Below are 25,598 nucleotides of genomic sequence, written 5' to 3' on the forward strand. Positions count from 1 at the left end.
ACAACTTCCGTCTCTGTAGACAAGACGTAAACAAATTGATTTATAATTGGTGATTTTTTATGGAGCAGATGACCAAACCAGTCTTATTATTTTACAAATTAATTTGGTTTTGCAAAACGTATGATTAAATTATTTTTAGTTTGTTTGGATTTATTACTATTCTTCCATGAGTATAGATGTTATCTACAAATATATCAAACATGAAGTTAACATTTTCGTATAAAAGGATGCGAAACAATCTATTCTATCACTCCTGATTTAAGTGGGATTTTGAGAAGACGTACGATCTCGCGCACTAAGTCGTATCTTGTTACGTGTGAGATAGTTTACGTTGTTTATGTCTTATCCCTCAAAATATTTTATCACAGACGTCGTGGAATTATTTTTACACTGCGTTTATCTTGTTTGTTTGTTTTGTTTTTTATAAATGGTTTATAATTTTATAGTATTTGTGTTGGCGTTTTCGGATTGTTTATTTTGAAAGGAAACCATAAAAAAATCCTACCTAAAAATTGTTTTTCTTTCTGCTATAATAATTATATCTTACCAAATTTTTTTATTTAAAACAAAATTGCAAAATAGCGATGTTATCTCTTTACAGAAAAAGATTTGCTTTTCTATGAGATTTTTATCGTATCGTACAGAGCATAGCACGTTTATTCAACCAGCTGTGATAAGGGAACAGTTTGAACGCTAAAACAAAGAGAGTATTTTCACAACAGGTGGCTGTGTTAAAGTTTAAGGAAATTCTGACACGAAATGCAAAAATATGTATTAACTACGATCCGATTCATTAATTTAGTATAGATGATAAAACCATTAATTACGGCAATATACCGAATATTTTTAGATATTTTATAAAATAGGCGTTTGTACTATGGTAAAGATGTATTACAGTTGGTGACAGCTTCTGCACTGTTTAATTAAAAATATTTAATTAAAACAATGCTTACAAAAAACGTGCTTTCCAGCTGAGCTATTTTACTTTTTTACAACAAACATTTCGAAATTTGGTTTTACAGAAACTTTAAAAAGAATCTGCAACTTGATAGAACTTTAGAACAACTTTGAAATACTTATGTTAGATCAGTCAGAAAATAATTTTTCTAAATTTATGAAGAAATTTTCAAGTTGAAAAGTAAGAAAAACAGTATTCAAGTTCAAAAGTAATAATAAAAGCGAAGTTAAACATATTCTTATTTCGCTATTTCAAGATGCCAGTACATATTACTCGCATCTTGAAATAGCAAAAAAACATAACTTCGTTTTCTCTCAGAGTATTGATAATTTAAAAAAAAAATATTAATAGCCCTGAAAACAAGTATATGTATCACACAAATATTACCGAACACGAGATTTGTTTCTGATTTACGAATTTGTTTTAAAACTTCTTCACACCATTCTAAGGAGTTTATATTAAAATCGGAGTTAAGAAGAATTTTCCAACTATATATTCCATTGAGTGATAATATAAATCTTCTTGTATTGGATATTGTTGATTTGAATAAACTATACAGTATTCTAATTTGATTTTTTCTCTGCGTTGAATTTATTGTATAAAGTTGTAAACATTGTAATTGAAAAGTGAAATTACAAATCACAATTCAAAAGAAGAAAGAACATTTTTACGAGAAAGGTTTTACTTTCATTTTTTTGTTGCTGATTCAATATAATGTGAGAGCGTACTGTGTTCAAGGTAAGCAACATCTTTCATCTTTCATCATGAAAGACTTTTTTAAATTTTTCTTTAGTTTCCTTCTTTCTTTTTCTTTTTTATAAGAATGTATGTTTCTTAGAGGAATAACGTCCTTATTTTTTACTTTTTTAGGGGAGAGGGGAGAGTTGAAATTGTATTTTGTGTACTAATGTTAGCAACGAACGCACTAAAATAGTTTTAACACAGACACTAATAAGACAAAGCTCGCTGTTCTACGTTTTTAAACAGAGCTAGCCTTGTCATATCTCAAATTACTCAGCACATTTTTGCAAAAGATCATTTTTAGTTAATTCTTAAAATGACAAAAATAGAATTACTATGTTAAAATTTCGCAGCCTGTAGTCTACAAAAGCTTCACTTCTTCCATTTGTAAGCCAGGTAGAAAACATTGAAAATGCACTACTCCCAGTTGCTGCGTTGTCTCCATTATGGAATAATCCACGCGAAAATCTGTTAAGGTAACAAAAGTCAGAAAAATGAGGGGCCTTGACGTGAATAATAGTTAGTTTCGCTTTTAAACTCTTGAATTGTCCTAAGCAACCTAAAATCCCAAGATTTTTGTACGAACCAGGACAAGTAAACTTTAAATCCATGTATCATAAATGAACCTCCGTACATGTTTAAACGTCACTTCATATCTAACTGATCAGACTATACGTATATTATTTGCTTAGCGTTTCATATTCAAAGTGTATGATAATATTTATTATCACAGATTTATAATGTAAAGACAGACTTCCACGACTTATAGAACTTACACAATATTATTAAAAATATTTAAATTTTCAAACACCGTTTATTTGTTTATCACACTTACTCTATAGAATGAACTAAAAATTCGTTTCGTATTCGTTCGATTATTGAATCAAATTGGATTTTATCACTTTAACTTAAAATATGCAAATGGAGCACTCAGTTCTTTAAATCTTTTTTGAATAATTTTATTATAAACGATAATAGATTACACTAGCAAGTTTTTTTTAATAATAATCCTGCAATATTGCATAAGTGTAACTCTGCTTTAAAGCAAAAAACAATTTTTTTAATAAATATGAAGTATCTGAAATTAATATACAATATCATTATTCAGGAAGATTTAAGTAACCAATTCATATTTATGTTTTATTAAAGGTGCTACGAAACCGCTGCTAATTTTTGGCCTTAGTGACTAAAACGAAACACTTACAAAAGTCAAGTTAATGGCAGTGGAAAGGTTTATGGTCCCTAAGGACTGAAACAACAAATTAAATCATTTTAAATATCATATTGGGCATCGATATAAGTATTTACCTTGCTTTAAACGCATACTTTTTGATAAAATACACTTCAGATTTTTGAGCCAGCTAGCTATAGCTAGCTAGCTATATCCTTCGAAATTTTGCATAGAAAGATATAAGTTTCTTCTACACACTTTAAAATATTTTTTATAGGTATTAATTACCTTATGTATATAGTAGTGTGGGTTATATATGTCCATTAACAATTACAAAGTGCGTTTTTGACATATTTTATTCTTTAACTAGCTTTCGGTTGTATACTACAGGTTACGTTTAACAATTACAATTCTGTAATATATTAATTACCTTCTTAAAGCCAGGAACAGCATTGAAAAAACAGCTCCTCGTGTCGTCTTTGTTTCCTGATATATCTGATATTTGATTTATTTTACAACTAAAAATACTAAGAGAAAAATTTTTCTTTGTTTAGAAATAAAATATAAAAAGTAGCAAATTCATCATAAAAAATGAATTATTCATAAATATATTGTCTAGACGCCTATGTGGTTCTAAATTGTTTATAAATTCTTGCACCTTGACTTTTAAAGTAGTCTGTTTATTGTACGCCATTCTCTCAAATTGTGTGGATTGAGCTTATTGAATCGTTTTGTTTTAACTTGGCATCGTGAATTTCAGTCCAGCGGAATGGCTAAATGATTTTTTTTCCTTATTTCGGCATTCTTCTGGTTCACACTATTTTGGTTTTCATTATAGAGCCGGATCATTTCGGAACAACCTTTTTTCTTCTTCAATTTCTTTTTAAAGAAAACGAGGTTATAAAACAGGCTTTTAGTGACTCACACAAAAGTCGAGCTAATTGCGGTAAAAATATTTATGACAACTCAGGACAAAAAAGCAACCTAAATCATCTTAAATATCATATTAGCATCCAAATATAACCGAGAATGACAGAAAAGTTCCCCACATGTATTTCATATCCATAATCTATTCGATTTAAGCACTATTAAATCAAGCCTTGTGACAAAATAAACTTGAATATTTTTGAACCAGAGAGAGAATTTCTTGGTATGGACTTAGAATGGAGGTTCATTTAAGTGATTTTCTTAAGGGAATTTGACGGTGACTTTGAATTTGATGGAATTAAAAAACGAGTATCGGATTAAGGATCACATAAGAGAGAGTCGACTGTATTTAGTTGATAAAAAATAATCACATAAAATTGGTAAGAAAAAGTCTCGTTAAAGATTACATTTGTGAAGAATGTATCTTTTCTGAGAGGTCTATGGTGGCGGAGAACTGCTATGCAAAAAAAACCCATCTAAAAACTAAAGATAAATCAACCTTGTTTTAGATCAAATGAAATGAAACGAAACGAATTCCACTTTGCTTTAAATTAAAGTGAAATAAACCAGAATGAAAACAACTTTACGTTAAAACAAAGTAAAATGAAATGAAGTAATTTTTTTTCATAAATATAAAAGTAATTGCTCCAAACAACGATTTTTTTAAAAAATTACAATATTTTTTCTGCGGGAATGATGAAATGTGATGTTTTGGCTTACGGAAAATAGTTAATTATGTATCTAAAATTGAGACAAAAACATGGCATTAAAGTACCCGGTGATAGAGTTTATGACCTAATGTACGACAAGGCTTCTGAATTATTACAAAGAAGACAGCCTTGAATTCATGTCAAGAGGACCTAATAGATTTTTTTCAATGGATGGCCATGACAAGCTCTTGGGTTATCAGAACAGTAAATTTACAAATATTATAAATACTGCCAGCAGAAAAATATTATTTTTAGGAGTATGGACCTGAAATTCAAAAGCAAGAGATAGTTGGCAGGTGGTATCTTGATTACCTATGCGAATTACGAAGAATTCCGAAATTTTTACAAGGCACAGGGACATCTACTATGAGTGTTACATTAAGAACTAAAATTTTCGGCGGAAAATATTTCGGCTGAAAAACGTTCGGACACATTTTTTTGTTATAAACAATGCCAAATTTAAACAATTCACACAAAAATTGCCATAGTTTGAAAAATGTCATATATATAACATAGAACTTTTTATATATAATTAATTGTTTGCACTTCGCGCAAAACGTTTAGTTACTTAAGGAAAATGTCGTAAGATAATTTAGTGATTCTTTACATGGGTAAAATTATAGGCGCTGAGAGTCAGATTAATGACTGTTTAATATCAAATTTAAGTTAAATTCACCTCTTTTTTCTGAATTTAAAATCATACTTATGTTCTTTCTTTCATTGTATATAGTGATGTAATTACAGAGAATACATGCCGAGAATTATAATTTAAATATATAACACAGATACTCAAATATGGAATAATAAGAAACAAGAATTTTCGAGCATCATATAAAAGGTGCAATATAGATATGGTGAGTGAGTACACATCAGCATTGCAGTTTTATGTTATTAAAGTATATATAGCTAGTCTTCTTCTTTGAAAAGGATCGTAGGCATTTTCAAGTTAAAAATAATAGTCTATATTTGAAAATACATTTTTTTAAGTTAAAACTTTCTGAGCAGTAATTTAATTTCTTAATCACAATATTTACACAAAGATTCTAACTTGCCTGAACCAATTATATAATATATATAGCTAGCTTTTTACAGAACTTAACAACAAATTATCTACTCTTCTAAATTCCGTCACGTAGTAAGAAAAATTATACTGAGACTCCTGCAAACCAGAACGATAAAGCATTATGCCTCAAAACTTAGACTTTATGTAGCTAACTAGCTCTAGAAGCTTCAGCAATACATTAGGGTAGATATATATACATATAATTATATATACATTAGGATAGATATATATACATATAATTAATAATCACTCCTAGCGCTAAAACTAGAAATGCTAAATAAACTAACTTCGTATACTATATTTCCCATCAATATTCTTCAAACCTTTGAAATTAGATGTTTCTGAAAAAATGTCACGGCCATTATTCCTAGGGACGAAAAAATTGCAGACCAAATAGCGCGTTATAAATTTACTCGCCAAACATTTGCCTTACCTTGGGGAGTTAAAAAAACCTGGAGCCGTATAATGCACCTTCACCCTATTCGGTCCGGGGTTTTTCCCCCAATAATTTTCATAGACTTGTCCAAATTGAATCATCAATGATTTCATTTCGTTTTATTCCAATCTCAATTGATTTAATTAAATTTAATTTTGCTTTGCTTTGAATTAATTTTTTTATTTTAGATTCTTTTTTTTGCATGGCAGTTTTCGGCGACTATGAGGTCACTCTTTGAAGCGACACATAACATCTATCTTTGTCACATGACTTGCATTCTTTTGACTAGTGACGTTTATTCGAATGTATTACGGTAAACTTGCTATTGAATTTCTTATTAAATATTAAAGAAAAATCTGTTAAAACTAAAAATTGAAGTTACTTAAGAAATACATTAAAATAATTACGGGGAGATACATATTTTGTAACATGGTGTTATAAATCAGACATCTTTTAACAACAGAATATTGTAACATGGTAGGACATAATTGAGAATTAAGAAGCTGTAATATATCTTTGAAATTGTTAGAGACGATTATATACTGCGGTAAAAAAATTATACATTTATTCGTCCCATGACGACACAAATCGTCCATCTTTGACTTTATTGTGGTAAAAAGAGATAAAAAGTAGCGAAGAAAAAATGTAACTCAATGTTAAATTTAAATGTGAAGAGCCATTGTAATATATGGATATGCCTGAAATATACCATTATTAAATATTCATATGTTTTCTATGTCATCATCTTTGAATGCAACAAAAACAAATCATGCGTTAATAAAATTAAGGTTTCTCTAAACTTTTTGAGAGTTAAATTCAATTCATTGCTAACATTAATTAAACATAAATGCTTCATTATCATCATGACATGTATCTTAAATAAAATGTGTAATAAAATCAGAATCAAAGGGAACTGGAAATGCTTCTAAAGTAAAATTATCAAAATTTAAAAGAAAAAAGACACAATATGTACAGTAATCCTTCATCACTTTACATCCTTTTTTACATTCTAAACTACATAAAAGGATATAATACTGTACAATTTATTACACAATATACTACATCATATACTATACAATATACTACATCATATACCATCCAATATACTACATCATATACCATGCAATATACTACATCATATACCATGCAATATACTACATCATATACTATACAATATACTACATCATATACCATGCAATATACTACATCATATACCATGCAATATACTACATCATATACTATACAATATACTACATCATATACCATCCAATATACTACATCATATACCATGCAATATACTACATCATATACCATGCAATATACTACATCATATACTATACAATATACTACATCATATACCATGCAATATACTACATCATATACCATGCAATATACTACATCATATACTATACAATATACTACATCATATACCATGCAATATACTACATCATATACCATGCAATATACTACATCATATACTATACAATATACTACATCATATACCATGCAATATACTACATCATATACTATACAATATACTACATCATATACCATCCAATATACTACATCATATACCATGCAATATACTACATCATATACCATGCAATATACTACATCATATACTATACAATATACTACATCATATACCATGCAATATACTACATCATATACCATGCAATATACTACATCATATACTATACAATATACTACATCATATACCATGCAATATACTACATCATATACCATGCAATATACTACATCATATACTATACAATATACTACATCATATACTATACAATATACTACATAATATACTATACAATATACTACATAATATACTATACAATGTACTACATAATGTACTATACAATACACTACATAATATACTATACAATATACTACATCATATACTATACAATATACTACATAATATACTATACAATACACTACATAATATACTATACAATATACTACATAATATACTATACAATATACTACACAATATACTATACAATATACTACATAATATACTATACAATATACTACATAATATACTATACAATATACTATACAACTTCATATGTTATGCAATGTACATGTGTTGATTTAACCACCAAAATTATATTTCTTAGAGTTTAATTCTATTATACTCTCCACTCTCTATTTATGCCCTTTTTGTTCTCTTTTGTTTTGCAAATAAACCGTCCAAAGTGGTTACATTCTTTTCTCTGTTTTCGACACTTATTTTAGTTTTCCTAATATCAATGTTTGTATTAACGAACCATGGGGGAGAGTTAAAGAAAATTCAATAAAATGTCGTTGCTGTTTGTTTTGGTTGAGTTCCACCAGCTTGCTTATTTTGACAAATCACAGTAAACTGGATATGGGCTACTTCCAAACAATTCAGATATCCTGAATTACAATCTCAAAATAATTTGTTTGTTGTTTTTTATGTAAAGAATGCCCGATAATGTTTCTTATTGTTTATTATTCTTGTAGTAAGTGCCAACATGTTCGCAATGGCTTAACAATACACCTCTAACAGCAATATGGACCTGATCGTTGGGCTCATTTTATTAACTTTTAACGTCTGTTATGTCAAGGTAATGTTAGTTTTTAAAAAACTCTGTGATGTTTGCTTTATACTTTAAACTCAAATTAAATAATTGTTTTGTCACTTATCTCTTTAAGAATAGCCGTCATCTCTCTGTTTGTCTTTCGAAATGCGATATATAAAGGACAGGCGACACCGTGGATTTTTCCACGGGTCCAGGACTAATCTCTATTATAATGACCGTATTTTGTGCGTTCAAAATGGTTGCGCGCAGCTTTTTTCGGAAAATTACCGCGGGGCCCGATTTTCACGGATCTCCGTTTTTTCGGCTAGACGTCACTTAATTTCGGAATAAGTTGCAAGAATGTTGTTACAAACGCTTTTACTAATGTGCCACATGGTTTACCTGTACTAAGCGCTTAGTCCAGTGTGAACAACCGGGCTGTTTCCTGTGTTTCTGTTTACACGAAGTTGCGATAACGTTTTTTACAGAAAAAAGTATTACACCTATATTGATATGTCACATTGTTTACCTATACTAATCACTCAGCTTAACATTTTTTTATACTTTAACCAGGAACATTCCTTGAAAACTAAAAAATAGTTGGCCAGCTGCTTTTGTTATGACAGGGAAACAACGAATTATAATCTGTGGTTTTATTTTAGCTTAAGTTGTGGGAAGTTATTTTTTGAATATTACATTACACCAGAAACACCATGAAGTTGTGTGTACTTCATTATTTACAATACTATATAGCTGTACTAAAGCGCTTTGCCTGAATGTGTGGCAAAGTTGACGGTTCTTATTTCTTATACAACTACTTGTGGCTTAACCCGGCGGCTTAACAGAGTGTATCCTGTGTTTTGCTAACAAAAGTTGTGAAAAGCGTATTAAGCCTACACGTATGTGCAACACGGTTTACCTGTACTATGCGTTCAGTTCAGTGTCAGTTAATTTGTTAACGTTTACTAAAACTTATTTCGTAAAATAAAATAAAATTGCCCAATTGTTTTCCTATGATGGGGTAACAAAAGGTTGTAAATTGTGTTTTTATTTCGGCTAAATTTTGCATACATATTGCATACCTGTAGTAAGACGCTCCACCTGATCGTATGGCACAGTTTACGGCTCCTATTAAGCGTTCCACAGAGTGTTTAACGCCGGTCACACCTTGACTTGTGACTTACCCCGGCGTTTTGACGCCAGCTTTCCCGGCTAGTTTTTATAATAATAGCAATATTCTGCCTGTACCTGTGTAAAATAGTACCTCAAGTAGAGAGATACACGAAATGCAGTAAATAAAGGACGGGCGTACCTGTGGATTTATCCACGGACCATTGACTAGTCCCTATATTAATCTCTTTAATAATAGCCGTTTTCTGTCTGTGCAAAAGGGTTACCGCGTCCCGTAACGGAAACACGAAATGTGATATATAAAGGACAGGCGACCCCGTGGATACTTCCACGGGCTAACGACTATCTCTATTATAATAGCCGTATTCCGTCTGTCTGTCTCTGCGCGGACCCCCCGCGGAGTTAAAAAATTATGTTACGGAAACACGAATACCAAATGCGATATATTTTTGTTCACTTTGTTTCGACGGATAAATTTAAAGGACCCCGTGGATTTTTCCACGGGCTAACGACTAGTAATACTATTATTCTGCTTGTGCACAAGAAAAGTCATGCTGCAGAAACACGAAATGACAAATGTGATATAATTTGTCCGCTTTGTCGTTAAATTTCATCAACGGAGAAGAAGTGGATTTTTTCTACTGGCTAGCAACTATTCTATATTATAATGCTCACCGTAAGTCTGTCTGTCTATCTGGCCGTGATACAAAATGCTAAATAGGGTACTTACCTGAAATTGTAGCTAAGTGCACCGACGGGTCTTTTACCGTGTTCTTTTTACGGAATAACAACTAGTTACTCAAATTACCTGAATGCCGCAAATTCTTTATTTAATATTAGTCTGCGTTTTTACTATACTAAGTAGCATGTTTAACTCCACAATTTGGTGCACGATTTACCTTGGTTTGTCAGCCCATAGTTATCACCTTATCACAAACAGGCTTTGTCACAAACAAGAAGATAGAATAATCTATACGTGTCTCCGGCAATAATGTAACATAAGTACGTTAATAGAACCAGTACTAACTGCTATGACCAGAATTTTGATTTGCATCTGTAAGATTAGAACTAAAATAAATTTGAAGCATCATGCGCAATGTTTTACAAAATCTACACATCACCTTCCAAAATGTGCGCATTATATCTAAGTTATGTTATATGTCATTATAAAAATCGGAGGTATATATGTCATATGATGTTATATGTTAAATATATTTCTATAATTCTAAACTGTTTCGTGATTTTGGTAAAGCTATATTTCCCAAGAGAATGTTGATGGGTAGAATACGAATGCAGTCGAGATGTTTGAGTTCTTTTGATAAATTTAGCTCAGTAAAAAAAACTGTTGTGACTCGACATTTCACTTCATTCATGGAGTCTTTAAAAGGCGGCAGCAATAGACAGCGCATCATCACCAAAACTCATATCGAAACATAAATAAACTTTTGTTTATAGTGAAATCTTTTTGTACATGTAAGTTAGTTTAATAAATAGTCCAAACAGAGAGACGCCATACTTAGTTAAAATACTAATACTTGACCGGCCTAAACTTTTGAAAATTAACACAGAATAAGCCTTTTGATTCTACAAAGGTTTTTCCAGAAGATAATTCTTATATACTGCAGACGTTTTGTATTCATCTTATGGTAAAATCATACCAAAACTCGGGTAATCGGATTAATCACATGACCGAAATTCTCAGAAAAGTTCCTTTCGACGAAATAAAGTTGACTTGTCAGTTTTAAGAGCTAGAGATAATTTCGAAAATTGCAAAAGACTCTCCGAATTTATTTATAGTTTCCTTAAAAAACCTGATTTTTTGCAAAATTGTTATGAAAAAAAATGATGAAACCAAAAAACATTCTAGTAAAATTCCTATTAGTAAATCTTGAAACAATTCATCCTCGAAAAAGTTCACATGCATACAGATCTAACAAATCTAGTTTTCAAAATTATTGTTATTTTAAATAATTGAGAAATCGAAGCGTGAAGCTTAGGTTTATTCTAAAATGTTATTGTTTATAAGAATTAAGAATATATAAAACTAAAATGTTTTTAGTCCCTTTTTTGAAAATTTGGACGAATGTTATTTCGTAAAAATTGTCAATACAGCGGTTCATGTCCATTTTGGCTAACGGACATTGCTACAACGGACATACCGCTCTTTATTGTTTTTTCTTCTCAGCCACATACTTATGTAGTAAAGTTTCCCGCCATACAACTCGTGGAGAATATTACAACGGTAGATAAAAGTAATAATTTTTTTATTCAACCAAATTGAGACAACACCCAGCCGGTGCCAAGGCAATTTTTTCTTGTCATCCAAGATTGCCAGAAAGAGTAAAAGTGCCCTTGGGACTATTCTGATGGATTTACAAATTTTAAAAATGCCATTGACGTAAGTCTAAATGCATTAGATATAACTTCTAAGGAAAATGCACACATTCACTTTGCCTGCTACAGACAGACACACACATTTTTCGTATTATTATAATGGACTAGTTGCATAGCTCGCCAAAAAATCCACTTATTATATTCCCTAAAGAAAACTCAACATTAAAATATTAAATTATTAATTATAATAAAAAATAGAGAAAATTCGGAAATGATAGGCAATGCAATCCCAAAAAATGTTTAAAATTTTGTAAAAACATAAAAGACGAAATAAAAATAAATTTTTGCAAACACTACTGCGGGAATCCTTAGTAAAGCTGCGCGCAATTATTGTGAACAAAGTGCGGGCTGTTTTTTTTTTTTGTTTTTTTTGCAAAAAAGTTGAACCTTTTCTTTACAGAAGCAATCCACAAGCTTTTTAAACTCTATAAAGTCTACACAAGTGGCAACTGGGAACAATAATATATCATCCTTCCCACATATAATTTTATATCTTTTAACTACAGGGAATAAAGGCTGCAACTAAAAGAGGTATGGGATTTGTTGTTATTGTTGTTGCTATTGTTTTTGTTGTTGCTTTTACATTTTTTGTAGGAGAGAAACAGGTCAGAGTAGTATAGAATTTAAATTTTTTTTGCTATTTCATTTGGAAAATTTTATTATGTGGTTTCTTAAGAAAGAAGGCGTCGCTTGATCAAATGCTAAATGCTGAGTTTGTAAGTGTCCTTCTTAGTGGAAGTTTGTGCGTATCCTAAAAACAAGTAACAAAAAGTACAGGTTAAAGTAAATCAGAGTTTTGTTGAATTTAAGAAAAAATACGATATTAAGGCAATGTCTAATGCTAAACACCCCAATTTTGTTTTTTGGAAAGTAATCTGTAGTAGTAAAAGTTCCTTAAAATTTTAAAGCTCTTCCTTCTCGATTTATTACAAACGAGTTTAAAACGTTTACTATTATTATTATTATCATTATCACTATCATTATCAAGTATACACCGGTAATACCTACCCAACTTCCCTCACATGGCATGAGTTGACCCGTAGCTTTATGGTAAAGGCACTTGCTAAACATGCCCGCGCTGTGGACTGAACCACGGACCTTGTGATTGCGAATCGAACTCCATAACCTGCTGTTTTAATCCTTCATTATTTTCTAGACAAAAAATGTTCGCAGTTCAAATCTCAAACTGAAATCTTTACTGATCAAAGTGAGTAGTAACACTCTTTCCAGGGTCAATTATTTAGATTTCCAAAAAACGTTAATGGTACTACCATTAAAAGCTTAAAAAAACTTTTTTCATACTTTTTCATACTTCATAGGCAAGACCGTAAAACTGTAATGGAATTAGATTTTTGATATCACCAGCAAGGGAACGTCACCAAAACTACTGGACAGAAACAAGTTTTACGGCAAATTTGAAATCATACTTTGCGAAGCTTCGACTTAGCATGCAAATATTTGTTTAATGCCATTTGAGCATATTAGTTTTTTACAGCAAAAGCAACAGATAGCTATAGGGACGTTTTAATTTTTATGAATATAAAAAACCAAGTATAGAATGATATAAAGGTTAAAAGTTAGTAAGTGGGCAAGGAATACGCAATTTATATTTTGTAGTTTATATTTCCATAATAAACTTTGTTTTTACTCAGATGGATGCTTTCAAATTTTCTCAGAAATGTCCAGCATTAGAAAGGCTTGCTACAAAAATTACCATGCAACTTGCAAAAGTAAGCCTTCGATAATAACATTCGTCGTCTCGAAGCATATGGTCAGCGACGATTATAATTACGTCATACATCTTAACATGACGTCGATGATACAGGAGCAGAGGAAAGGTGCGTAGATTTTCGGTCAATAATGAGGTAAACACCACTCACAGAACTTTATTAGTTGTAAGAAATACTTCCTAAATTGTACTTAGGCTAACAGAAGGCAACAGGTATGAACCTTTTCCCTATCACCAACTGCAACTAAATGTTTAGAAAACTAATTTCAATTTCCCTATAAGGGTCTTTTTAAAAAACTTGTGATTATCAAAAGGGTTTAGTTAAACTACTTCAATTAGCATTGTTTAAAGCAGTTAATAATTTGTCAGGTTGTTGGGGAGCTCTTCTACGGTATAAAACAACTGATGATTCGGTGGAGAAATGCCAATACAAGCAGATAATGGAGGTAAATGAATTGATTTTACATTTACAAGCTAAATATTGTCAAAGAAATTTAAATGCATACGTTAAAATACAATATATATGTCAGCCTCTTTGAGAAACCTTGAACTGATTTTTGCAACAGAAACACTGACAAAAGTTTTGTAAGGAAATTATATATATATGGATGTCGATTTATTGTGAATGATATCAATAACTAAGAACTCAGACGCATTGGTTTATTTAATAGAATTGCAAATAAAATAGGCTGTTGTTTTTTAAACAACACTCAAAACAACAACATCAATCAGTAAAAATACCGAAATTTTTTTGGTTTAAAAAAATACAGGAAACAGACCTTTCTTGGTTTGCGCAGCTAAACCAATTACTCAGCAACTTTATTTTGTGGAATAAGTTTTCATAATAAAATAACAAAGTTTACTGGTTTGCGCTATGACAATAATGTTTTTGGAAATACAAGGAGTTTTCCACTAATATTGCTTTTGTTTGCTTTTATTTAATATAGGAATATGTGGAATTTCCATTTGAGTTTTATACAAGCAAAACCTACACATATAACGTCACACTGTTACCAACTGGAGACACGATCAAATCCTCCTGGACATCCCCAAGTAAAGTATAATTTTTTTTAAAAATGCTGAACGTTAAAAATTTCCTGGTAAAGTTGATTCACTTTAATTCGCATCCCAAGGAAGAAGATTACAATTCGAATAATTAAAAATAATTGAGAAATTATGGAAAGTATAGTATTTTAAGAGTTTTCTTGAAAATTGCGGAATAGAAACAAAAAATTACAGCGGGTTCTTTTGTCAGCTATCCAGTGCTTCTAGCAATGATCGACTTTATAACTCGATTTTCCCATCCTTTAACGCATGTTCTTTGCTACATCTTATCTTTTTTTTTCTTTTTTGCTGGATATTTATACATCAACTGAGATTCATTAAATCAATAGAAAATAGAGTAAATTTTATTTTTTTTAAATTAGGGAGATATTCAAATTACAGAAATTCGAATTAGATAAACCAACTGTATATTTGAAATCGAATGAATGTTTTCGTTAATTATTTAAACAAAGGTAAACATAGTTACGCATCCAAATGCCGTATTTATGTTAAATATCGACCCTCGTTTTATTTGAGAGTATACTAATTTTTTTTAGGTCAATGCGAACTGTCAACTTCGGATTATGTCAAAAGTGGTATTGTTTTAAATTTTTCGATATAAAGTTATTAGTACTATTCGTTTGAAAATTCCACGTTAGTTCGCCCGTGGAGTTTGCTATTTTGTGTTTCTCGCACACAGGCAAAACGATAGGGGCAAAATGACATGGATCGTGACCAGGCACTGTTGATTTTTAAAAATAAACATGTTTAGAAATAATATCAAACATGTACTTTTATTTTTTACCTGCTAAATATGGGCAATAAACTACGCATTTTAACCCCAGATCAAATATTATAAATTATCAGCAGCCCGTGGATAAATCTACAGGCTTGTCCGGCCTATTATATATCGCATTTCCTATTTTCGTAACAAGAAGTTTTTCTGGTGCACAAACAGATCGACAGAAAACGGCTATTAATGAAGAAACTAGTCGGTAGCCCGTGTTCGTCCGTTCTTTATATGACGTGTTTCATGTTTCTGTAACATGACTTTTTTTTCGCACACAAACAGACAGATGGAACATGGCTATTAATAAAAAAGTTTGCCGGAAGACCCGGTGTCGAAACGCCGTGTTAGACCACGCGGTGTTTGCGTGATCCGACGTTGAACGCCAGGTTAAGCGCTTAAGTGCATGTTAACAATCTGTTTAGTATAAAATATATATTTATACATGTCTATATTTCTTTTCAATAGCCATTAAAAGGACGTACAATTCCATTAATTATTGTTTTAACAGAAATCCAAGTAAGTAAAAAGTTAATTTTGTTTTATTTATTCTTATTAGTCTTTAGCACATTTGGAGTGCATACCAGTTTTATGCTTTTTTTTTTTTAGAAGTATCAATAAGAAAATTTACGAAAGCGCAATGTGAGAAGCACAATTTCGACAAAGTTAAAGTTACAGACATGTTAAACAAGAAGCTGGAAGTGACAGAAAATTGCAGCTTTCTTTTAACTAAAACTGAACCCAACGAAGGGGAAGATTTACAAAAAGATTACCTAATGGCCATTGTTGTTTTGTGCATAGGTCTCTTCTTTATCCTGCTTTTAACTGTGGCGTGTTTTGTTAAAGGCCATGCAAAAAGATCACGTGCAATTTCCTATGATTCCAAAGAAGAACAAAAAATGATCGAATCAAAAAACTCAGGTAATTGTGAAACACTTAATAATTTTAATAATTTCTGCCTTTTTATAATTTTTCTGAATCTTAATCTTTGCTTTTCTTTTTAAACTTAAAATTAAATTCCCCAATGTGCCTTTATTATTAACAAAACAAAATTTGAAAGGCTCTGTTAATTAAACTTTGAAAAATAAGTTGTTAACCCTATTTGGTCCGGGGGGAGGGGGAGGCGGATTCCACCTCCCCTGACAGCTTTTGTTTTATTAACTGCTTAACACTATGCTGCATGGCTATGATACTTACTGAGTTTAAATATTTATCTATTAGACACCTTCATGCCAAATTTGTAAGTCCTATGCCTTTCAAAGGCTTTGATATTGGCTATTATTCAAAACTACTCCTACAAATCTCTATGAAACCCTTATAATGGAGAAAACATAATAACTCTTGTTAGGATTATCCTTAGAACTTGAAACTTACAATACAACTTTTTTTATCAAGAAGAATCGTTTTCCATGTTTGAACACGTGAATAATCCGATTTTTTTGGAATTTGCCCGATTTATGTAGCTTCTTTAGAAACTTCAAACATGATGTAAAAAATCCGTCTAGAAATAAAGTAATTTTTAGTGGATGGTGGCAATTTGAACAAATTTTAAGCTTTTGATGACGTCACAGAAAATGCGTTGACGCAAGCGAAAAATTTATTGCTCCATCTTGTTCCTTTTATAACGTACTATAAGTGTGCCAAGTTTGATTCAAATTGAGCAAGCCTATGAAAAGTTATTGAGGGGGAGGAATCCGTCCCCACCCGGTCATAATATTTTCGGAAAAGCCCGGAGCGAATAGGGTTAAATTAAAAAGTACTTCTGAAATATCCTATCTAAACCGTGATAATTTTCATGTTTAGTTGATGGAAGCACGTCAGTTATGATTTTAAATCGCCCTGGATGTGAACTTTTAGAAGTATTTCTTCGTGATTTTGCTTTTGTGCTCAGCTCTTACGGCGTCAAGGTTAAGATGTCATTGCTTGAACAAAGCGAGATTGATGCAGAGGGTGGAATAGCATCGTATATGCAGAAGCATATTAATGAATGCGACTACATTCTTATTATGTGCACAGAAAACACAAATGGTGAGAGACTTGATTATCTGTATTAAAATACCCACATACTTCTGTCTGTATGTCTGTCACGCAAAATGGTATCGTAAGTAGCATAATACACGCAAGCGGTATAAAAAGAACGAGCGGACCCGTATTTTTTTCACGAGCTACAAACTAGTTAACAAAAATGGCCTTAAATATACTGCGCTAACCCCTCCCCCTTATAACTTTTTTTTTCGTATACTGCATAGGTATCATGCTTACTGAGTTTTTTAATTAGCCAAAACATTTTAAAACAGAATGTTACAATTCGTTGTGAAATAAAGGATTTGAATTTTAAGCAAACCGAGGTATTTTGAGCAAATTATAGGCTATTAATGACGTCACAGAAAAAGTGCTGATATAAACAAAAATTAATTCTTGCCATTATTCCGCCTTAAAAAGTCCCAGTATATTTAGGCCTAAAAATAAAAGAGAAACGTAAGTATTCTAACCCTTGATTCCACGCCACACTTAAAAAAATTACGAGCATTCGCATTGGTAATTATTCTTTTTCGTCTTATAATTATTTCTTTTGCTTCTTCTTTTTCGAGAGTAAGTAGATATCTTTTAACTCATTTTTACAATCGAGATAAGACAATAATTTGTGTTCAATAAGAAGGTGTAAAACTTACTGATAGCGCAGTAATGTAAAAACAATTCTTAAACGCTAGTGTCCGCTTCATATTGCGAAATGTCCACTTCACCTTTAGAAAGTAAAATGACTTGAAGATAACTTTTAGACATTAAAAAATGTAACAAAAATAAAGAAAAAGAACCGTTGAATTCATTGCCACTCTTGTCAAAAAATCTTTTGTTTATTTCATACCAGCAGGAAAAAAATTATTAATTTGTTAATTTCATTTGAAAAGCGCGCGCGAAGAAAATAGACAACAGTAGACAATAGTGCGTTTATATTTGGTTTTATCTCTGGTTTCTTTGTTGAATTTCTTTTCAACAACGAAAGTTTTAAAAACACTGAAGTTTAACTTTTTGCTTGGAATAATTACTGCTCCTTGTTACACAGATAAAAGCGCGGCAAAGATATTTTTGAAAATCGCTCAGTGTGATTGGTTAGAACTTACGTCATAGCGGACAATAAATCACGGTATTGCCTGCTACCATAGAAATTGTGTTTAAAAGTTAAATATGGTAGCACTAAATGTAAAATAAACATGGACAAAAGTAAACAAAACGCGAAACAGAAGTGAAACTTCTGTTTATATTTTAAGGAATTCTATGTTGTAGCTACGATAAAAACCTTTAATGTTTATACGATATTCGATTTTTAAAAAAATATATTTTTATTTCGAATGTACGTTCCATATGGGAATAAATCTATGATTCTGCTTATAATTTTATATTTTTTGTCGTAAAATGTAGTACCCCGATAATAATCCATTTTTTTTGATTTGATTTTCTCTTTATTTAACGTCGATAGATACAATAGTATTTAAATAACTAATTTAAATCGACAAATATAATAACTGTTTATTTCGGGCAATACTAACCCTATAACAACTGTTTATGAGGGCAATACCCTCGAATATTGACGTCTGTCACGTACTTCCCTCGCAAGGTCGGGTAATAATTTGACGTCTGTAAATATTCTCCGGTATAGCACTCCTAAACAGTTATTATAGCGTTATTATTCCATTCAGTGCCATCTTAAATTCTTTTAAAATTACTTTTTCTAGAGCATAATGTAATCTCAAGGCACAGACCTTATGAATTTGCTGTGAGAATGATCGGAGGATTGGCATTTCATCAAAACGACTCTTCTCGTTATATTCCAATATATTTATCATCGTATAAAGAAGCAGTGAAGTTTATACCATCATTTGTTAACGCATCAATGTCTTTTGGATATCAGGTGCCGAAAGATATAAAAAAGTTACTTTTAAGAATTACTTCTGAAAAGCAGTTACAAACAACAGCTGACAGGACAGCAAAAGACAAATTTTTTATTAATAAAATGGAAAACCAAAGAAAGAAGATAATGAAAGAACAACACTTGAATTGCATTAAAGAATATTGCACAAAGGTAAATTTGTGAAATGTTGCTATGTGTGTACTTACGTCTCTTCTTCACGTTGGTTTTATTTCGGTTAGGTAAAGTTAGAATGGCAGGTTATATTAGCAAATACAGCAAAAATAAATTGATAATCATATTACTTTAACAAATATACACATACATACTAATAAACATTACCATATCCGATACCTTCTGTGGGCTAATCTTCATTAATCAAATTTCTCGCTTCCGTAATTGGAACTAAGGATTTTACATGCTATATATTTTTTCTTTGCAGGGTATGTGCCATGGCAGTGTTGTAAATCTTTCATCAATTTGGCCAACGACTGTTCATTCTTCTAAATGGTCTTCTTCAGATTCTGTAGCGAAGAATATTGTAGATGATATATTTACAGAGTCGACTTCCTAAGAAGTAAATTTAAATGGATCAGAGTTATATTACGAGACTTTCGCTCAACTTTTAAGAAATAAATTGTGGTGACTAATGGTTTTCCCTTAAAATGGTCAACGAGAAATAGAACAGCAGTTTTTTCATTGCTCAAATGTATGCAGCTTAGACACACACATGTCACTGCACAAAACAAGAACAATGGTATGTTTAGGTGTTTCCTTGCTAAAGAAAATTTTTCAAAGGAATTAGAAACCTGAAAGCACACTCTCAAACAGATATTAAAAATCTATAAATAAACGCAACTGCAACCTGATCCTATATTAAAATGTTATCATTGGAATCGCAATCGTAGTCTTTGTAAAATCATGTACATAACCTAACGTTCGTACTTTTATTAATAGATGATAGATTTGCAGGACAAATAATCGCTTTAGACATACTTTGGGCAGACAATGGTGTTTTGGTCAAGCCTTCGGCATAAGTGCCGATACTATTTTGGTTCTTTGAAGACATGACACTATGCTTGTGCAATGTTGTGAGTCTCATTACCTAGAAAAGTGATACTTTAAGTCAGCAGAGTATTTTAAAGAATGTTGAAAATAAATCCTTCAATAAAAAACTGTAAATACAGCTAATGGCATGGAACATGGTTGAACAAATATGGGAATAGGCTAATGTCAATGCACCTTTAGGAAAGAATATATTTGGTCAAAATTAAGTGTTTGCAACATCCGCCAAATTAAATTCATGCCAATTTCATGCCAAAAATACTTATTTTTGCTCTTTTTTAAATTAATTTCCCAAAAATTTACTTTTCACCAACTCTTCTTCCCGCCACAATTTTCAAGATATACATGATTTGGTACAGTGCAACATTTTCTCTGAGAAAATTTAAAGATAAGTTTTTTTAAGTCTTAACATTACATGATAATTATTGCGTCATTCACTGCTTTGTTAGTCTGACCCAGTTCCCTCTTTTGCGCATGCTTTTCCTTCTTTTCAATCAAGAGAACACGTGTATATAGTTGTAAAACAAAAATTATTGTTTAAACCAGGAATCGACAGAAATGAAGATCTGTCCAATGTACAGAAGATTACTTATTTAAAAAATTCACTCGACATGATAGATTCCATGAGCCGGCAAGAATTGCATTAATACGCGGTATGATAATACAATATTGTTAAGTACGTTTTAGTCATTTTTAGCACCTGGCAGTGTGACGTCTTCTTTACATCTGACGTTTTTATTGGCTTATATCGATCACGTGAGCGGGCGCTATTTTCTTGCAGCGACCGGCTGAAATGTAAACAAAAGAAGTAAATAAACTTCCGTGAAAATTGCTATGAGAATGTCCATAGAAAAGCCATGTTTTAAACTAATTGATACAAAGCTAATCTGAGAAGGAGTTTGTTGCTCCATTACAAAAAAGTACACTGGACTAGTCATACAGTCTCAGTTTTGGCTAGACTAAATATAATGTCATTGTTGGTAAAAACATCACATGTTGGAAAGTGTAACCAACTAAGAAGTATGTTAGGTATTTGCACAAACTTAAATTTTTAGGGTGATTTGTAAATATAGTTGACTTTTTTCTACCTTCACTGCATTCACGATCTTCGTTGGCAAATTATTGAAATAAACAGCGCTGCCATTATTTTAAGTGAAAGTATCTTTCGCAAATGGAAAGATTGGCAAATTTATTGCATTTTGTTTACATAAACTTAAGCGAATTGATGCCCTTGGGAATCTTTGTGGCCATTAACTTTCACGAATCAGTAAAAGTTAACTTTAAAATTTTCAAGGATTGAAACGTATTCGTTATTATTAAAGCAACCAAATTGAAACTGAAAAAGACGACCCGTTGTTGGAATTTCCGTAGCAAATATAAAGTTTCATGCCAGAAAGGGAAAAAATCACATTCATAAACTTCCACAAATCGATGCACTTGAGAAATTATGCAAAAGTGTCTGTTTAATGTTCACAAATCGCCTTCAAACTCATATTATACGTCGTTTCCGACGTTCGCCGAAGGGTGGGAAAAGTAGTTTCTTTAGGGTTCTATACAACAATACAATCAGGTTATCGGATATACGCATGCAAATATTACAATAAGTATAAATGATTCACGTTGTGCAACATAAGCCATTCTCCACAGTTCTGCTGTGGCATCGCAAACTTTTGAATTATCCTTAATACACAGTTAATGTAACTTTCTAACTCGTTTAATCATTTTCTATTTTATGTCATGCCTACTATCAATAACGATGACAAAATAAATGTCGGAGACTGGATTAAAATTTTAAATAACGAAGTTACAGCTTTCATACCCTAAGATTTGTCTGCAATAAAGTTGTCAAAAATAGACACAACTTTGTGGCTAGGCGACGGGGCGGACGAAGAGTATTGGGGGCAAATATGGAAATGGAGGTCAAGGAAACATGTGATACACATGCAATGCACAGTCCGGCGAAATACTAATTTCATCAAAACTATGTTTATTTTGGGTGTCGTATTGTTAGAAAGGCGAGAAAGGAATAATATTGCCAAGTCTTTTGTCACCTTGATCTCCGACAGTTAATGAACAGAGGGAAATATAAGTTTTTAGTTTAAGTTGTTGCGAACATTTTTACCAAGAATTATTTTTTTCAAGAAAAAATTATTTCTTAGAAATTCAAGGGATCCTCTTTGCTTGTAATTTTCATTAGTCTTATATATTTTTCACTAATAGTTTAGTACTAGTCGACAATGCCTGTGTAAGAATCCACTCAGGCAGAAGATTCGGTTGTTTTGCAGGTTTTACTAACGTCAGCAGTGCATATAAGAATCCACTCAGGCAGAAGATTAGGCTGTTTTGCAGGTTTTACTAACGTCAGCAGTGCATATACAAAAAAATTGGCGAAATGTAGTTTATCTGTTGCCTGTAATGCGTACAGATTGAAATGTTGATAAAAATAATGTCCTCGTGTGTTCGCAAGCGCATAAGGAGATATAGGTGTTTTATAATTTTGCTGACGTCAGTAAAGTCCTCTAAAGTACAAAGTAGTTTAGAAACTTGAACTGTGAAATTCACTAAGGCAGGAGTACATGCCGCAATTTTTCCGTGGATTAAAAAATAACTAAAATGACTCTAGCACCACATATTTGTAACTCCCGCCTCTCCAATAGAGTCTTTGTAGTCCTAGAATTAGGGTAACTGTTTAGTCGGTCGGCGAATAAAATCTCAAGGACTCGAAAAAACCCGTGTCCAACTATCCAGCCTTACGCGTCATCACAGCGATATTTAATGATAACTTCTGCGCCTCGTTTTTTTAATCGAAGCTTTCGCGCGCCATTCTCAGGAATCTTAGCACAAGCGAATCACAGTAATAATTGTGGGTACTGGCTATCAGGAGACGAGCATAGAATATCTTTTTGTCGCTCTGTCTCTTCGGACTGTAAATGTCGAAAATTAATCTCAAAATAAGATTGGCGAGGTGACCCCAACAACAAAATATTTGTGACGTCACAATTTGAAAAACTAACATATTAGAATTCCAATTAAATGTCGTACAATATGTAGTAAACCATGATTTTACGATTTCTAATTCTATTATTGTTTTTATATATATAGACTGACTTATTTAATATTTGAAATAATCTCGCATGCCCTGCATATATCCTGCAATATCTTTTTCCTGCCTAAATCACAATTCTTGTAGACTAAAAAACAAAGTAAACACGGTACGTGTGGCCACTATTGATAACATTTTAGGATAACATTTTAGGAATGCAGGCATTTTCCATCTTGAGTGAGTTTAGACATGAGTTACAAATATTTGGTATTTGGTAATTTTTTTTATCAACTTACCAATTACTTACCAATTCATGTCATTAATCCCTCGTGACCTAAAACATGAAAAATGTCTCAAATCCTCCCTCTTTTTTTCTAACGCCTGCATCACAATAAAAGTAGCGATAAGTAAGGAGAAATTATATTTGCCATTGTTTATTAATATCTAAAAATCTAAAAATACATAAAAAATTTTAAATCCTTTTCCTAAATTTTTCTATAAACGCAGAAAGTCACGCCAAAAATAAAAAAAATAAAGCTTCGCCTTTAGTTTGGCGTGTTAATTTTTGTTCGCGAAACCTTTTTATCAGTTATCAGCACTGCACTAATTGATAGGTCTAAAGAAAAATGTTCGTCTCGTCGTCTGATACGCAAGAGAGACAACAGGTCCTGGGATCGAGGTTGAAAGATTCTCTTCATACAGTAAATATCAGTTTTTAAAAGACACCTGATTACAAACCGTACCAGCTTCCGCATGTAATAAGATCGAGCTTAAGTTATACAGATTTAGCATTTTACCGCTTGTTTGTTATTAAGGGACTGTTAAAAATAAAAATAACATTACTGTAATATCTGAGCAGACAAGGAGTGTGTCTTTATATGTTGTTATCACCCACTTTGTAATACATGCCCCCACTTTGTTATAACTTTTGGTCCACTTTGTAATTTCAAAACCGCCCCACTTTGTAATTTATCGTTGCTAACTATGTAATTTTCGAAGCTGCCCCATTGTGTAATCATTTCGTCCCCCACTTTGTAATTTTTAGTTTTTCGCATGCTGGCCAGTATGCAATTTTATGACGTCATCTTTTTTGATGTTATCCGTGTTCTGGATGCTCTGTCTTGTTATTTGCCATAAAACGCGCGTCACACGTTAATAAAATGATTAATTTTTATTCTGATAAACAGGCGCGGTATTACATACACTGAGACTTTGTTATTGTTTGAAAAATTTACTAGCTGAAGTGTTTTTATACCATAACTTAACATCAATATTACAACCGCGTTTCAATAAGATTTTTCACATTATCACTTTTACTAACTTGAAATTTGAGTCCCTTTCAGTGTGTTTCGTTTTAAATTCATAATGACCGCCGTCTACATTTCCTTTTCTACGGGAACGCCTGAAAGGCTATTCATGAGAAAAATGAACCAGAAGATACAAAGTGGGACAAGACATTATTACAAAGCGAGGCAGCTTTAAAAATTACCAAGTTCGGTAACAATGAATTACAGAGTAGGGCAACGATAAATTACAAAGTGGGGCAAACGATATTACAAAGTAGGGTAATTATTACAATTTGATCATGGAGAAGGACCTATCGATTTGGTGGCATAAAAAATACCGATTTGTTAAGTACGGACAGGCCATCGTCAATATGCAAAGGAAATTGCCGAATGCAGCACAACCTCTCTACAGCGGAGACTATCGTTGCGTAGAGGTTCTTGATACTTCCAAAGTTAACTAGAAACACATGGTCCAAGTATATTAGATTGATCTGAGTCTCAAGATTTGATATACCTAATTGTTGGCAGCGGCTGCTATAGAGATCGGTTAAAGGATGTAACGTAAATTGGAAAGGTGTCCGAAGTGTCCTTACATCCGTTCTTTACATGTGTTTAGGTGGGTTGAGGTGTCTCAAGAAAATTGCTATG

At 31.9% G+C, this 25,598-nt stretch overlaps 2 protein-coding genes across 2 annotated transcripts; both read left to right on the forward strand.

Annotated features, from left to right (window-relative positions):
• The first annotated feature begins 1,291 nt into the window (after positions 1-1,291).
• LOC130625701 (uncharacterized) lies at positions 1,292-21,478 on the forward strand. The gene is made up of 13 exons (XM_057440803.1): positions 1,292-1,696; positions 8,506-8,609; positions 12,596-12,620; positions 13,246-13,296; positions 13,742-13,927; positions 14,188-14,264; positions 14,766-14,871; positions 15,420-15,458; positions 16,118-16,168; positions 16,259-16,570; positions 17,453-17,677; positions 19,384-19,730; positions 19,999-21,478. The coding sequence occupies exons 2-13, from the start codon at positions 8,556-8,558 to the stop codon at positions 20,128-20,130; spliced, it is 1,605 nt and encodes a 534-aa protein (XP_057296786.1). The 5' UTR covers positions 1,292-1,696; positions 8,506-8,555; the 3' UTR covers positions 20,131-21,478.
• LOC130625250 (dynein heavy chain-like) lies at positions 6,974-7,816 on the forward strand. The gene has a single exon (XM_057440304.1). The coding sequence runs from the start codon at positions 6,974-6,976 to the stop codon at positions 7,814-7,816; it is 843 nt and encodes a 280-aa protein (XP_057296287.1).
• Positions 21,479-25,598: the final 4,120 nt, after the last annotated feature.

This window comes from Hydractinia symbiolongicarpus, chromosome 14 (assembly GCF_029227915.1).
Source record: "Hydractinia symbiolongicarpus strain clone_291-10 chromosome 14, HSymV2.1, whole genome shotgun sequence".
NCBI lineage: Eukaryota > Metazoa > Cnidaria > Hydrozoa > Anthoathecata > Hydractiniidae > Hydractinia > Hydractinia symbiolongicarpus.

What these genes read in the sequence shown, in the direction of transcription:
- LOC130625250 (XM_057440304.1), top strand. Translation starts at nt 6,974, where the DNA reads ATGTACAGTAATCCTTCATCACTTTACATCCTTTTTTACATTCTAAAC.
- LOC130625701 (XM_057440803.1), top strand. Translation starts at nt 8,556, where the DNA reads ATGGACCTGATCGTTGGGCTCATTTTATTAACTTTTAACGTCTGTTAT. An exon ending in TTCGGATTATGTCAAAAGTG is followed by an intron (nt 15,459 to 16,117) that starts GTATTGTTTTAA and finishes TCTTTTCAATAG; the next exon opens with CCATTAAAAGGACGTACAAT. An exon ending in GATCGAATCAAAAAACTCAG is followed by an intron (nt 16,571 to 17,452) that starts GTAATTGTGAAA and finishes TTTCATGTTTAG; the next exon opens with TTGATGGAAGCACGTCAGTT.